The 15,769-nt window shown below is 49.9% G+C and overlaps 1 protein-coding gene across 1 annotated transcript in view; it reads right to left on the bottom strand.

The window, feature by feature from the left end:
• TUBGCP6 (tubulin, gamma complex associated protein 6) overlaps positions 1–15,769 on the bottom strand; it is a 38,090-nt gene that overhangs the window by 2,907 nt on the left and 19,414 nt on the right. Inside the window, exons 5-16 of the mRNA XM_006876414.1 lie at positions 15,242–15,363; positions 15,080–15,161; positions 14,850–14,959; positions 14,322–14,413; positions 14,093–14,232; positions 13,555–13,704; positions 13,183–13,264; positions 13,016–13,104; positions 12,811–12,926; positions 1,161–1,299; positions 887–970; positions 3–713 (exon numbers count right to left, since the gene is read on the bottom strand). Of these exons, the coding sequence (XP_006876476.1) occupies positions 3–713; positions 887–970; positions 1,161–1,299; positions 12,811–12,926; positions 13,016–13,104; positions 13,183–13,264; positions 13,555–13,704; positions 14,093–14,232; positions 14,322–14,413; positions 14,850–14,959; positions 15,080–15,161; positions 15,242–15,363 (1,917 nt within the window). The remainder of the gene's footprint in view (positions 1–2; positions 714–886; positions 971–1,160; positions 1,300–12,810; positions 12,927–13,015; positions 13,105–13,182; positions 13,265–13,554; positions 13,705–14,092; positions 14,233–14,321; positions 14,414–14,849; positions 14,960–15,079; positions 15,162–15,241; positions 15,364–15,769) is intronic.

Below are 15,769 nucleotides of genomic sequence, written 5' to 3'. Positions count from 1 at the left end.
TTCTCCCCAATCTTGATGTTGGCATCAGACACGTGGCCGTGGATGCTCCACCGGGGGCGAGAGGAGGCCACGTCCGAGACGTTCTCCTCAATCTTAATGTTGGCATCAGACACGTGGCCGTGGACACTCCCCTGAGGCTGGGAGGGCACACTGCCTTCAGACATGTGCCCAAGGAGCTGGTCCTGAAGACTGCTGCATTCCTTGTCTGCAGGCCCAGATGCCAGCACTTCAGGGACCCAGGGACCCAGATTTGTGCAGGTGTCCCACTGCAGCTGCGGCCCCTCGCTGCCCAAGTCCCCCTCCAGAGCCAGCAGGGACCCTGGAGAGGCTGGGGCAGCCACCGCTGGCCTCAGGACAGTGCTGAAGTCATACTCAGGCACCTGCGAGGGCTGCGTGTCGGCTGCTGTGGGCAGCACCCCCAGAGTCGAGGAAGGCAGGTCTGAGCTGATAGTCATCAGTGCGTGCTCCAGCAGAGGGGCTTCCCCCAAAACAGGGACTTCTGGCAAGAGGGGGGCCTTCCCTGGGACAGAGGCCCCGCTGCATTCCACAGGCTGCTCTGTCCCTAGGCCTCTGGGCAAGAAGTCCTGGACACTGAGGCCAACTGCTGTGGGAGACCCTGGGGACCAGGGCGTCGGGACAGGCCCATGCTCCTCTGCAGGTTCAGTTTCATGGCCTCGGGCTCTACCTGCGGGGTCCACACCCTGAGACAGGACCTGGAACACACGGGTATATGGGACAGGGTTTTGTTTCACCTGGTTACCTAACATCACCCCCAGGTGCCAAGTGTGTAGGAGAGCAGGTAATCCTGCCCCTGGGGTGGTGTATAACAGGAATCCAGGAGACAAGGTGCCAACCCCCTAGGACCCATCAGGACCCTCCCCCTCACCTGGGGATGCACCACCCCTGCCCTAGGCAGGCACTCATCCAAGAGCTGTGGGCACGTCCCCTCCGACACATCCTGCAGCAGCTCCTGGAACCGAAGGTAGTGCCCAATGTAGGCGGTGCCCACTGTAGGTTGAGAACAAACCAGAGCCACCCCCGCCGCCTCCTCAGCCTCCACACCCGGCCTCAGATGTCAAGCCCGCGGAGCCTGGATGGCCAGCCAGCACCAGTACACTGACCCTCCGTCTCCACCTCTAGGACCCACAGCCCAAAGCTACCTGCAGGCGTGTCTGGTCGGCCAGGAGGAAGCAGCGTCGCGCCTCACCCAGCCGGCGTCTCTGCAGCCTCCACAACGCCTTCTGCTCCCGGCGCGCTGCCTCCGCCGACAGCCGGCTATAGTGCTCGACCAGCACCTGCCTGGGGTCGGAGGTCAGTCACTCAGCTGTCCCACTGGCTCGCCACCCCCCGCCCCCTGCACAGACTTCTCTGACGGCCAGCCTGCAAGATGGCACCTGGCAGCAGAAGCTGATACCAATCAGCACCAGAGGACATGGTCCACACCTGTATGAGATCACCAGCGCCCTCCGGGAAGTGGAGCCTGGCATCCACCCATCTGCAGGTGCCAGCCACCAGGCCACTGAATTCCTCCCAGGGCTCTGCGAGGCCCATCCAAGGCTAGGCCGCAGTGACCACCTGACACCGCGCCCCCCTCCCCCCAACTACTAACGGTGTTGCGTCTCTGAGCCAGTGAGCAGCACCAGCCCCAAACACAGTCCCTAGACTGGGGTGTGGAAGAAATTGGAGGCACCCGAGTTACCCTCCCACCACACGAGAACTAGAGAGGGCAATGGGATCCAGCCTTCTGGAACCTTCTCGGATACAACACATGCAGAGGAGCGCTTGCCACCGAGGCAGGCTGCTCTCTTTCCTGGTAACCCGCATCCCTACAGTGATGGCAGTGAGGAGCATGTCCTCCGATAAGCTCAATTGGTCCAGCAGGACCCTGAGGCCAGTGCAACACCTGGGTCCTCCCAGAGCAGTGGCCTCTTCCGGGGGTAACTTCAAGAGCCAGTACAGCTTCTGTCTGTGCGAGCATAGAACCGGTCAGGCCACTGACTGACCGCAGAACCCTCAGTGACCACAGCCAACCAGAATACACACACTCTGCAAAAACTCCGTCTAAGTCACTGAACCAAGAGGACGGGGCCTTCATGAAGTGACACCAGTAGCCCCTGGGAGCACCCCATTTAATACACAACAAAAAGCTGTGAAACATACAAAGAACCAGGAGTGTGGTCCATGCATTGGAGAAAACGAATTTGATGAAAATCCAAGTTGTTGGTTTAATGTCTTTGACTAGGAATTCCCCGACCCTGGATTTACTAGTCAAAGACATTAATCCAACTACCTCAGATATGCTGGGATAAGGAAGCAGTGGGTAAAGAACTAAAGAAAATCAGGGAAATGCATGAACAAAAGGAGGTCAATAAACAGACGTCAACGTAATAAACCGGAACCAGACAGAAGTTGTGGAGCTCAAGAATGGTAACAGAAATGAGAAGGGCAGTCTGGAGGTTCAACACAAGAGCAAACTGTACAATTACCAAGTCTGAGAAGCAGAAAAACAAAACAGAATGAAGAACACTTGAAGAGAGTCCAAGAGACCTGTGGAACGCCATCAAACATGCTAACAAGTTCATCGTAGGCCAGGAACGTGCCAAACCCGATGAGAAACCAGAAAAAAGGCAAGGGCGTTGCCAGTGCTCAAGGAAAAGCACCATCAACCAGGAATGTGATAGGCAGTAAAGCTGTCCTTCCAGAACGAAGGAGACAGAGGACTTCCACTCATGTGTGAGGCGAACAGAGCCGGAGACAAGAGCAGAGGCCGAACTCGGGATCTGACAAGACGGCAGGGCTGCCCCACAGGATTCCTAGGAAACCCAGCATTTGCTGGCAGAACCAGATGAGAGTAGCGCTTGATATTTTCATGTGGTCACTGCTGGCCCCAGGATTCCTCCTTTGAGGGAGGGACTTTTAAACTTGAACTATTCTTTCTAGAAGAATACCCAATGGCAGCTCCTAAAGTTCGTTTCGTGACCAAAATGTATCACCCTACTGTAGACAAGCTGGGAAGAACATGTTTGGCTATTGTAAAAGAGAAGTGGTCCCCAGCACCGCAGAGCCACACACTTCTGCTATCCATCCAGGCTTTGTGAAGCGCTCCCGGCCCAGGTAATCCATGAGCCAACGATGTGATGGAACAGCGCAGTGGAAGACGAACGGAGGAGGCTCTCTGCCAGGAATAGTATCTGAACCAATTTGATCATCAAGTGTGTATCACTTCTCCTGTTCTGCCAAGACGTCCTCCTTTTTTGTTTGCATTCAATGGGCACAGGCTAAGAAACATTACAGAAAAAAAGCCCAGACACGTTCAGTCCTTTGGTGATTAAATGCACATTAGCAAATCTGTCTTGCCCTGATTAACTGTCGTACAGCATGAGCAGAGGCGAGAAGTACCATCTGGATTGTTGTTAAATGTTTAAAAGCAGTGACCCCTCTCTGCCTTGATTCATTTCTCCCCCATCATGGTTTAAGTATAAAGCACAGTGAATGAAGGTGATTGTCAGGGTTAGCTGCAGGGCTCTGGGTGTTTTCTTTTACTTTTTTGTTTGAGGGGGGAGGTAGTTTAATTTTAAATTTATGCACTCCTTTCCCCCTTTTTATGGTGACCTAACTGCGTTGGTTCAAAGCAGCTAACCAGTTGTTCTTTAGAATATACCCTCTAGCCAAGTCTAACTTTATTTAGACGCTGTAGATGGACAAGACTTGATTGTTTCAACCAAAATGGGAACACTAATTAAACAAACATCCCAGCCTTCACTAATAACATTGTGACTTTGCTGCCAAGTGTAGAATCCTTCCTTCAAGAAAAAGCTTATGACTATTTTGTATGGCTTGTCTTGAAATGTCTGTAAATCTTATGTTTTGGTAAAATATTTTTTGTTATTCTAAACAAAAAAAGAAAGAAGGAGACTGATGAGCAGCGACTGGGATCTCACAAGCTCATGAGCAGACATCTAAGATGAAGTATTGTCCCTGTCTAGAGGAAAGAAGAGTAAAAGAAACGGAAGGTGCTTGGGACCAACTGCTCATTGGAAGAAGTACCGTGGAGTTGGTGCCAACTCCTAACAGACCTGTATAAGGAGTGCGATTAGCTTCTAGTGCCGATTCTACAGCGTCACACCAGGACTCAATTAGTCTACTGGATTCATGGGCCACAGGAACATCAGTCTCTACAACCATGAGACCAGAGGAAATAGAGGGTGCTCAGCTACCTGTCAATGACTCTGAAAGAGATCGCTGTAGAATGTCCTGGACAGAGTGGGATAAAATGTGGAACAAAACTCAAAAAAAATTTATTTTAAAAAGGCCAGGCTATGCAGAACATTATGTAGAGTAAAATCAGTCAATCATAAAAGGATTGGGACGATTTTTACACTCAAGAAAAAGTTCCATGCTAAAAGCAGCATTCTATGATGCTCAGCAGGGATGGCAGGAAAGGCAAAGTAATTTAATTCACTGGCTAGAGGGCAGTCGGTTTCCTGCTGTGGAGTCAGCTGACTCATAGTGACCCTGTACAGGATTGACGAAGAGTGGCTGGTGCATCTGAACTGCTGATCTTGCGGTTCAAACCGACCTTGCAGTCCAGTGCTTATCCTGCTCCACACCACGACTCTGGCTAGAGGGTTGTTGTTAAGTACCGTGGAGTTGGTTCCGACTCATAGCGGCCCTGTATAGGATTTCCAAGGCTGTAAATCTTTACGGGAGCAGAAAGCCTCATCTTTCTCCCATGGAACAGTTGGTAATTTCAAACTGCTGACCTTGAGGTTAGCAGCCCGATTTGTAACCACTACGCTACCAGAGTGTTAACTTGAGTGATAGGGATGTCAATATCCAAGAAAAGGGAGGCTGGCAGAAGAATGATGAAGACAGGTAAAAACACAAGGAGTTTGCAAGGGGAAAGAGGTAAATACTGCTATGTATGCAACAAGCGTTCTGTGGGCAGGTACGTGGACAGACATGCAGATTGAACAGGAATGCAAGGAAGAGCAGGAGCCTGTCCACATGTATGCATAAGGATTTGAAAAAGCACATTTGTACATGTGAGCCCTGATGTGGCACTGTAGGGTAAATACTGGACTGCTGAGCTCTGGTAGCGTAGTGGTTACGAATCGGACTGTGAACCTTAAGGTCAGCGGTTCGAAACTATCAGCCGCTCCGCAGGAGAAAGATGAGGCTTTCTACTCCCGTAAAGATTTACACCCTCGGAAACCCTGTACAGGGTCGCTATGGGTCGGAACCGACTCGACGGCACTTAACAACACTTAACAACAAATACCAGGTTGGTAGTTCAAACCCATGACTCCTCAGAAACCCTATGCAGAGTCACTGTGAGCTGGAACTGACTTGATAGCATTTCACAACAACAATTTGTCCCTTTGCTGCAAACACACCTATGAACGTGGTAGAGCACCCAGGGGACAGGATGATAAAACCTCTTAGATCTTATCAAACATCTTAAGACAATGAGCTGCTGGGGCTGGGAGCTCAGGACCACAGGCTCAGGGGACACCACGGTCAGCTGGACCAACCGAGTCCACAAACACCATGTTCTACATCCCACTTTGGTGAGTAGTGACTGGGATCATCAAAACTCACGAGGGGTCATCTACGGTGGAACTATTGGCGTCTTCATCTGCAGAAGAAAGAGTGATAAAAATGTGAAGATGCTTGGAATCAACTAGTGCAATGGACCAATGGAGCAGGTATACGACTCTGAGACCAGACGAACTAGATGGTGCCCAGCTACCACGATCAACTGCTCGGAAAGGGAGTACACTAGAAGGGCCCAGACAGAATGGGAGAAAATATGGAACAAAACTCAAAACTATAAACAAAATGCTCCGTACTGGCCAGAGAGACTGGAGGAGCCCCAGACTATGGCCCTTCACCACCTTTCATGTCTGAAACAGAACTCATCCTCGGGGCCCAGTTCTCTGCTGAGCAGTAGATTGGTATGTACAGGGACCAACAACACTAGTCAGGTACACTCACCATGCAATCAACCATTCAAAATAACCAGGGCAACATTTACCTAAAGCTGAACAACCGGAATGAGAAGGATGCTGGAATGGAAACAGGAATCACAGGGAAGAAGTGGGCAAACTGTTAGATGGAGGGGATTGCAATCACTGAGATGAAGCAAGTGTCTGATTGGTTGAATGCAAAACAAACTGTAAACCTTCATTCAATTCACAAGAGGAAGCGTCAATAAAAATAGATAAGAATTGAAGAGATAGTACACACAAATAATAATCAAAAGAGAGGTGAGGTAGATATACTATTATCAGGTAAAATAAATCAAAATAGATATCAGAGACAAAGAAGGGCATTCTAATAGTGACAAAAGATTCCATTCAGCAAGAAGATACAACAATTACAAACATATCTGCATCAAACAACAGAGTCCCAAAATATCTGAAACAAAATTGCCAGACAGAAGGGATACAGAGCCAGCTCCACACAGTTAGAAGCTTCAATACTTGACTTTCAATAGAACAAGCATACAGAAAATCAGTAAGGAACTGCAGGACTTGAGCCACATTATAACTCAGTTAGACATAACCGCTATTCTGCAACAGCAGCAGAGTACCCACTTGCTTCAAGTACACTATTATCCAGGAAAATTATCCAGGATAATGTGTTGATGTTCAACCATTTCAAGAGGTAGCATATGATCAAGAGCCAATGATTCTGAAGGAAGAAGGCCAAGGTGCACTAAAGGCATTGGGCAAAAACAAGGCTCAGGGAATTGATGGACTACAAACCGAAATCTTTCAACAAACTGATGCGGCACTGGAGGCACTCACTCATCTAAGCCAAGAAATTTGGAAGACAGCTACCTGGCCAACTACCTAGAAAAGATCTGAATTTGTGCCCATTCCAAAGAAACGTGACCCAATGGAATGTGGGAATCAGCAGACAATCTCTTTGACATCCCATGCGAGTAGTTTTACTAACGGTAATACAAAAACAGCTGCAAGCACACATTGACAGAGAACTTCCAGAGGTTCAAGCCAGTTTCACAGAAGAGGCCGTGGTACGCGGGCTATCATTGCTGACATCAGATGGATCTTGGCTGAAAGTAGAGGATACCAGAAAGATGTTTAACGGTGTTCTAGTGAGTAAGCAAAGGCTTTCGATTATGCGGATCATTTATGCCCCAACAGCAAATGAAGGTTCTGAAAGCTTTACTCCATTCACATCATTAAGGTCGACTCTACTTTGAGGAGGCAGCTCTTTCCCAGTCTTCTTTTGAATGCCTTCCAGTCCACGGGGCTTCCCTTCCAGCCCTATAGCTGACATGTGTTTCCATCTTCTGAGACTATGTCTGTGGCTAAACCTTCTGAGGAGTCCACCTCTCCTGCTTCCTAGTCTCTCGTAGTCTGGAACTTCCACTGAAACCTGTCCACCAACATGGACCTTACTTAGGTTAAAAATCCCCATGGCATGGCTTCCAGCATCACAACACACAAGCCACCACAGTACAACACACTGACAGACGAGTAACGGCAACCAAAACTAGCCAATCCAATTCTGCAGTGTACTAGAAGGGTTAGACACCAGAACCAGAGTCCTGGGGTGGCGCTGTGGGTTAATGCACTGGACTGCAAAGCGGGTTTGAACTGCAGGGTCGGAGGTTCAAGGTCACTAGTCGCTGCTTGGAAACTCTATACAGGGTCGCTATGGGTTGGAAACGACTCGACTGTACTTGACAGCAACAACATCATAACCAAGTATAACTTAACCCAAGACTGCAGGGATGGGTCAACACACAAACAGTAATGCACTACACCACACTGATAGAATCCAAAAAGAAAACCATGATCCGTGGAATGGATGCAGGAAAACTTCTGGCAAAACTCAACACCATTTCATGAGATAAAAAACTCAATAAAGAGTGAAAGAGAACTGCATGTGAGGGTGAAGGCCGCATATGAAAGTCTAGACACACTCACCGGTGGGAAGACTGCTCTTCCCCGAGATGGGCACAGGATAAGTCAACCACTCTCACTGCTCCCAGTCTCCACGGCACTGACGGATGCTCCATTGTTTCTGGTAGCGGCTGCCCTATCAGCCCTGCATTCACAGTGACCCCATGCACAATGGGGTGAGTGAATGCGGCCCAGTCCTGTGCCATTCCCACGACCAGAGCAAGTCAGATCATGTGACCCACAGGGTTTCACCTGGCTGACTCAGATGACCAGGGCTTTCTTCCTAGTCCATCTTGGTCTAGACGTCTGTCCAAACCTGTTCAATATCACAGCAGCAGCAAGCTCCCACTGATGGAGGCACTGCCTCGTGGAAAGTGAGGACTCTACCACTGAACCCTGGGGTGCCTTGCTGCAAAGTTCTAGTCAGAGCTACTAGACAAGAGAAAGAAATTCAGGGTATCCCAACTGGAAAGGAAGCCATGAATCTACTTCTTATAAGCAGAAAACCCTCAAAAATCCACAAAGCAAGGATTAGAGATAGTAAACAAATTTAGAAAAATCACAAGATAAAACAATAACCACAAAATGAGCAAACCCATAAGGAAATTAAGAAAACAATTTCACTTAGTAAAGTTATCAAAAAGAATAAAATAATTAGGAATAAATTTATCCAAGGAGATAAAAAGCTTGTACACTGAATGCTACAAAACATGACTGAAAAAAATAAAGACCTAAATAAACAGAAGATGCTCCAAGTTCATGGGCTGGGAGATCCAACCTTGGTAAGATGACAATACCACTCACAGCACAGAGAGATCAGTGAGATCCCCATGAAAATCACAAACTCCATCCTAAAATCCACACAGCATTGCAAGGAACCCCACACAGCCAAAACAATATTGAAAACGAGTGAAGTTGGAAGACTCACACTTGCAATTTTTAAACTTACTACAAAATCACAGTAATCAAAACAGTGTGGTATTGGCACACAGATAAACACATCAGTGGAACACAACTGAGTTCAAAACCAACTCTCTTTAACTTGGATACCAGCCTATATAACGGGTAATGTGCATAACAGTGCTGAGAAAGTGGAAGCCATGTACAAAAGAATGAAGTTTGCCCCATACCTCACACCACATACAGAAACCACGTCAAAATGGATCAAAGATCTAAATCTAAGACCTAAAACTATAAATCTGTTTTAAAACATCAAAGGGGAAAAGCTTCATGACCTTAGATGGAACAATGGCTTCTTAGATACGACATCTAAAGCACAGAAAACAAAAGAAAACTAAATTGGACTTTGTCAAAATTAAAATTTTTGTACATCAATTAAGAATGAAGAGAACCCATAGAATGGGAGAAAACATTTATAAATCATATCTGATAAGGGATTAGCATCCAAACCATATAAATAACTTATAACTCAACAACAGAAAACAGACAATTCAACCCAAAAATAGACAAAGGATTGAAATAGACGTATCTCTGAAAAGAAGATCTAGAAATGGCCATGTTGTCGTTGTCAGGTGCCGCTCTGCACACCAGGACAAACCACGGCTCGCTCCTGCCTCAGCCTCAGCCTCACATCGTTAGGTTTGAGGTCATTGTTTCCGCCACAGTGCCAATGCATGTCGTTGAGGGTCTTCCTCTATTTCACTGACCCTCTACTTTACCAGGTATGATGCCCTTTTCCAGGGACTGGTCCCTCCTGAGAACTTGTCCACAGCACGAGATACAAAGTCTGGCCACCATTAGTCATTAAGAACAGGAAAGTAGTGCTGTCCATTCAGACCCACGGTGGCGGCCCTGACTCAGGGGCAGAGTCAAGGCTGCCCGACGCCGTCTTTACAGACAGCAGGCTGCATCACCTTTCTCCACACAGCGGCTGTGGGTCTGAATCACCAACCTTTTGGCTCAAAGCTGAGCGCTTTCACCACTGCACAACCAGTCCTTTCATTGTTGTTGTTAGCTGGTCATTGAGTCAGTTCTGATTCACAGCGACCCTGTACAGGGTTTCCGAGGCTACGAATCTTAACAGAAGCAGAAAGCCTCATGGTTCTCCCTTGGAGCGGCTGGTGAGTTTGAACCACTAACCTTGTGGTTAGCAGTCCCATGCTTACCCTACAGCCCCTTCTGTGCTCCTCATTAGTGATAAGGGAAATGCAAATCAAAGATACCACTGTGTACCTACTTTCTTGTTGTTGTTAAATGCCTCCCAACTCACTTGGAAAACCTGTGTAGGGTTTCCAAGGAGTGGCTGGTGAGTTTGAGCCATTGACTTTGCAGTTAGCAGTTTATCCTATAGGGCAACACTAGGACTCCTTACATCTACTTGTTTTTGTTGTTATGTGCCGTGGAGTCGGTTCCGACTCATAGTGACCCTGTACAGGGTTTCCGAGGCTGTAAATCTTTACGGGAGCAGAAAGCCTTATCTTTCTCACACGCAACAGCTGGGAGTTTCAAACTGCTGACCCTGAGGTTAGCAGCCTGATTCATAACCACTGCGCTACCAGAGTACATCTACTTAGGTAACTATTATTTTGTTGTTGTTGTTAGGTGCCATCGAGTCGGAACCGACTCATAGCGACCCCATGCACAGCAGAACGAAACAATGTCTGATCCTGGGCCAACCTCACTACCGCTGCCACACCTGAGTCCATCAATGATGCCACCTGGCTGATCCATCTCGTTAGGGGTCTTCCTCTTTTTCTCTGACCCTCCCTCCACCTTACCCAGCATGACATCCTTCTCCAGCGACTGTTTCCTCCGGACAATATGTCCAAAGTAGGAGAGATGAAGCTTAGCCATCCTGGCCTCCAAGGAGCACTCTGGCTGCACTTCTTCCAAAACAGATCTATTGGTTCTTTAATTTTAGAAAACAAAACCCAGAAGTATTGGTGAAGATGCAGAGAAGAAACTGGAATCCTTATGCGATGCTGGCGGGAATGTAAAATGGTGCAGCTGCTGCGGAGACAAGTCTGGCCGTGCCTGGGAACAGTACAAAGGAATGACCACTTTCCCCAGCAATTCCACTCCTGAGCATGTACCTCAAAGACGTGAAATCGGGGACTCAAACACCCTGTGCCCCAGGGCTCATTGCAGCACTGCCCCCAAAGACAGAGACACCCCAAGTGTTGCTGGGGCACAGGCACACCTGACGTTGGTACTCTGCTGTATTGTCTTATCAGACATTATGCTTTCTACAAACTGACAGCCTGTCCCAAGCCAGCATCGGACCAACCTCTCAGCTCCACTCTTCCAACGGCGTGTGCGTGCTCACTTTATGTCCCACTTTGGTAATTCTCACAGCATTTCAAGCTTTCTCATAATGCTGTTTGTTGCACACGACACGGAGTGACACAGTAGCGGCCACAGTGGGCTCAAACTTAACGATGGTCAGGATGACGCAGGACGGGCAGGCTTAGGGCCACTATGAGTTTGAAGCGACTCGAGAGCACCTAACAACAGAGACCTTGTACCGTAACAGACGACTTTCGTAGGCACTGCGGTGGAAGAGCGAGCTGCTGAATGTCTCTTCTAGGCATCGTCTCTAATTCCCACCAAACATCGTTTTTGCCCTGCTGGGTCTGGGTAAGAGAAGGTGGGAGAAGATGCTGAGAGGCCTACAGGACTCAGCTGTCAGTGGTTAACAGAATTAATTGTGATGTTTGTTAAGTGCTGTGGAGTCTGTTGTGATTCACAGCAACACTCTATAGCAGGGGTGGGAAAACTTTTTCTGCCAAAATTCAAAACATCATTTATAGGCCATACAAAATCACCAACTTAAAAAAAAAGATAATCAAACCCAATATAATTCATATAAATACAGCATAAATCTTTTTTTTTTTTTTTTTTAATTACCAACTTAAAAATTAGCCTGCTATATTTGGTCAAACATTTAATTAACTTACCCCTAACATGGAGTCCTAAGAAGCTCTGGTAGCATAGTGATTACAAATCGGGCTGCGAACCACAAGGTCAACAGTTTGAAACTACCAGCTGTTCTGCAGGAGAAAGAAGAGGCTTTCTGCTCCCATAAAGATTTACAGCCTCAGAAACCCTGTGCAGGGTCGCTATGGGTCGGAACCGACTCCACGGCACATAACCACCACAGAGTTAACACCATCAAAAAGCAAACTCAGATGAGGAGGAAGACACACAGCATATAAATGCCAAGAACACACGAACAGAAGCTGAGAGGAAATCACGATCGTTCCCCAAGCCCACACAGAGTCAGCGTCACCGAGGGTTGGCTCCCTGAATTCGGACTTGTAGCTTCCGCACTGGGAGGATACTCTCCTATTTGTGAAAGCCACCCCCTCCGCCATGTGTGGTGTTTCTGCTATAAGAGCTCAAAGTACCTAAGACAGCTCATACACCTACTACAATCATGACTCAGCCAACAAAGTAAGCACTAGACTGGGCCTATGAGACTCCAGCTCTAATGTCCGGTTCACAGGAAATACAGGAAGAGTGGGCCAGGCAGATGAGGCACAAGGGGACAGAGTGTGCCCAGCACCCTGGACGCTGTGCCACACAGATGGCCAACCCGTCGACAACCAGCTGAACAGTAATTCAGAGGAAAGGAACCAATTAGCATCAGAAGAGACAAAGACATACAGCCCAACAGTACACGTGACCTTCTCTGGATCCGAGGTCATGCAGATCAGCTATGAAAAGGCGTCTTGACGACACCTGAGAAGATATGAGAGTCGCAAAAGTTCCTAACTACTGAGTCCGGTGGCAGCTACTCAGGGGCTCAGGGGACCAACTACGTTTCTATCTGGGGTTCACGTCAACCCTTTCAGAATAAAATGTCAAAGAACAAAATCGAGTCATCGCTAAGACAGAGCGATGCGCCGCCCACCTGGCCCTCCGCTCCAGCTCCTCCTCCAAGGCCTGCAGTCGCTTCTCCCTGTCGCGGAGCTCACGGGCGTAGCTGAAGTCGTCAGCAGCCTCTTCCTGTCTGGCCGCCAGGCGTCGCTGCACACAAACACACACAGCATTTGGGATGCAGGACCCTGAGACCACCACACATCTGAGCCCGAAGACCCCGCCGCCAGCCTACTTACCTCCTGGTCGCGCACAAACTGTTCCTTCAGCCTCTGGAACTGCTCTCGCTTCCGGGCGTCCAGGGCCACGCGCTCAGACACCTGCCGGTCTGCAGAGGAAACTGCTCAGTGACTGGACTCTGGAGACAGACCCCAGGGCCACCAGGGCAATGACCGAGCACACTTACCGCTCAGGGCACTCAGAACCCTGGACGCTGCCTCTCGGGCATGGGCAATTAGCTCTTGTTTTGCGATTTCCACACGAAGTTCCTAAAAATGACATCAGCAGCAGCTAACTGCCTCCCTAACTCCCTGCCCCACCGGGCACAGCATGCTCAGAGTCCGAGCTAGCAAAGCCAACAGGCCATGCCAGCCATTTCCTCCAGGAAGTCACTCAATCACAGGGCCCCAAAAGGAGCAGCAGGGGCAGCTAGGTGGGTGACCCAAACAGGACCTGCTGGTCCCTACACCCCGACTCCCAATCTCCCTACCCATTCCTTCTGGTCGCAGGACGGCTTTCAGAGTCACCCCCAGGAAGGCGCGCCCCCTGCGCCCCTCACCTTCTCCTCCTTGCTGACGGAGCTGTAGCGTGCTACCCTCTCCATGCGCCCCACATACACGGCACAGTCCTTCTCAATGTCCTTCAGTTCCTCAAGGGAGAAGATGACGGAGATCCGAGGAACAGGGATGTCAGAGCAACACAGGTAATGCTGCCAAGAGAAGGGCCGCGTGAGCCCCACAGATGGACAGACCCAGCTCACTGCTCAGCGGGTCTGACTGAGCACACACGCCCAAATGCCACAGCTGGGGAGGGGGCACACGCGTGCACACCTAATGGTACAAATGCTAGTGCACATGCGTGCTTACACACTCGCGACCCCTCATGGACACACATGTGCACACACGTCATTGTCGGTCAGTGCCATCAAGTCAGCTCTGGCTCACAGCGACCCCACACCGGGTTTCCGAGGAGCAGTTGGTGACCTGGTGGTACGTCGTCCAGGGCTTATCCTAAAGAGCCACATATCTGCACAGGCTCACAAACACACACACGTTCGCAGCCACACACAAACACAACCAGGAGGCACTCGCTCTCACCCGGGGGCAGCAGAGCTTCAACAGGTTGATGGTCTTCCCGCAGACGTACACATCGTTGGCGATGTGCTTCAGAAACACAGGAACGCAGTCCTCCACCTCTTCAGAAATCAGCATGTAGCCGTGGGTCCAGTAAGACTTATCTACCATGGGACAAGCGGCAGCACACATTGGTGGTGGCCTGAGCCCGGACCCACAGTGTGTAAACTGGCCCCAGAGGCTGCCCACCTACCTCTGCAACCCAGGTAGTCGTCGTTCACCTGGATCATGAACTCTCCGTAAACATCCCGGAAGACCCCACTGTACACCCAGTCATGGATGAACCTGCAGCAGAAAGGTGCAAGGTGGCTCACCTAGTCCCCAGGGGTTCTCAAGCCCACATCTGCCTTATCAAAAACACTGATTCTTACAATAAAGAGACAGAAACTTTTAAAGACGCCATCGGTACCCAGCAGCCATGGGTCACAACCCCAAGAGCAGGGGAATCACAGATGAGAGAGCTGGGCAGTACCAAGGCTCCAAGTTCACCTCGGGTGCACAGAGCATGTCTGGAAAACTCCCGCCTTGCTAACTCTTAACACACCAGGAACCCTGGTGGCGTAGTGGTTCCAAGTTGGGCTGCTAATTGCAAGGTTAGCAGTTCGAATCTGCCACCTGCTCCATGGGAGAAAGATGAGCCTTACAGCCTCAGAAACCCTATACAGAGTCACTGTGAGTCGGAACCACCACCACCAGGGCCAAAGCGCGCCCGCAGCCTCACCGAGTGTAGGGCTCGCAGCTGGTCTTCAGCAGGGACAGGAGGACAGGGTAGTGTTCGTTGCTGCAGTTGTCCAGAGCTTCCTGGTACAAGTACGAGAGCAGCTTCACGCCCTACAGACACCAGCAAGAGCCCATCCTTACTAGTCAGCAGGTTACCAACAGGGCTGCCCCCAACACTCCCCTGCCTCCAGCCTCTCCACCTGGGCCCCCTGCTGGCAGTGGCCAACTCACAGTTGGGAAGGTGGCCCTGGACCCTCCACTGCCGCTGGTACCCGGGAGTCCAGTGCCGACGCCACACAGCTCAGCCAGGTACCTGGGCCCAAAGGGCTGGATCAGGCTGCTGCGGCCCCTCCCCCACATTCTCCACGCCCTGACCCCACGGCCCCTCCTCACCTGAGCTGCCGGCCCAGCTTCTTAAAGAGGAAGCTGATGGTCAGCAGGCTGAGGGTGGGCGGCGTGGAGAGCACACAAGCACGATAGTACTGTAGATAGCGTCTCACGCCGCTGGTGAAGGCCTGCAGACAAGGGTCAGACAAGCAACTGGGCTTCTGTCCCCAGCTCTGGGGACTTCTCATGGTCAAGGCCAGATGCCCAGCCCTTTAGCGGGAGGCCGAGGGCATCCACACTGCTTGGACAATTCTCAAGGGCAGCCAAGCTTGGGAGACGCTGGTGACACTTGACTGCTCTGTCTAGTTCTGTCTCCTATGGTCAGCTGTCTCAGGCACAGTCCCACCCTCAGACCTGTCCTCCTCAAAGCTCAAATCTCATCACACAGACCCCATGCCCTATGGGGGTATGACAAATCTGCAAGGACACACGGAGATTGGGTGCCTGATCCCTGTTGCCCACCATCGATGTTCCATACCATGGAGTCTTGGCTTAGACGCACCCCATGTCTCCAACAACCCCACCGGCTGTATG

The sequence above is a fragment of the Chrysochloris asiatica genome, unplaced genomic scaffold (assembly GCF_000296735.1).
Source record: "Chrysochloris asiatica unplaced genomic scaffold, ChrAsi1.0 scaffold00378, whole genome shotgun sequence".
Taxonomy (NCBI): domain Eukaryota; kingdom Metazoa; phylum Chordata; class Mammalia; order Afrosoricida; family Chrysochloridae; genus Chrysochloris; species Chrysochloris asiatica.
The sequence above is the reverse complement of the archived record's forward strand: the minus strand, read 5'-3'. Positions and strand labels throughout refer to the sequence as shown.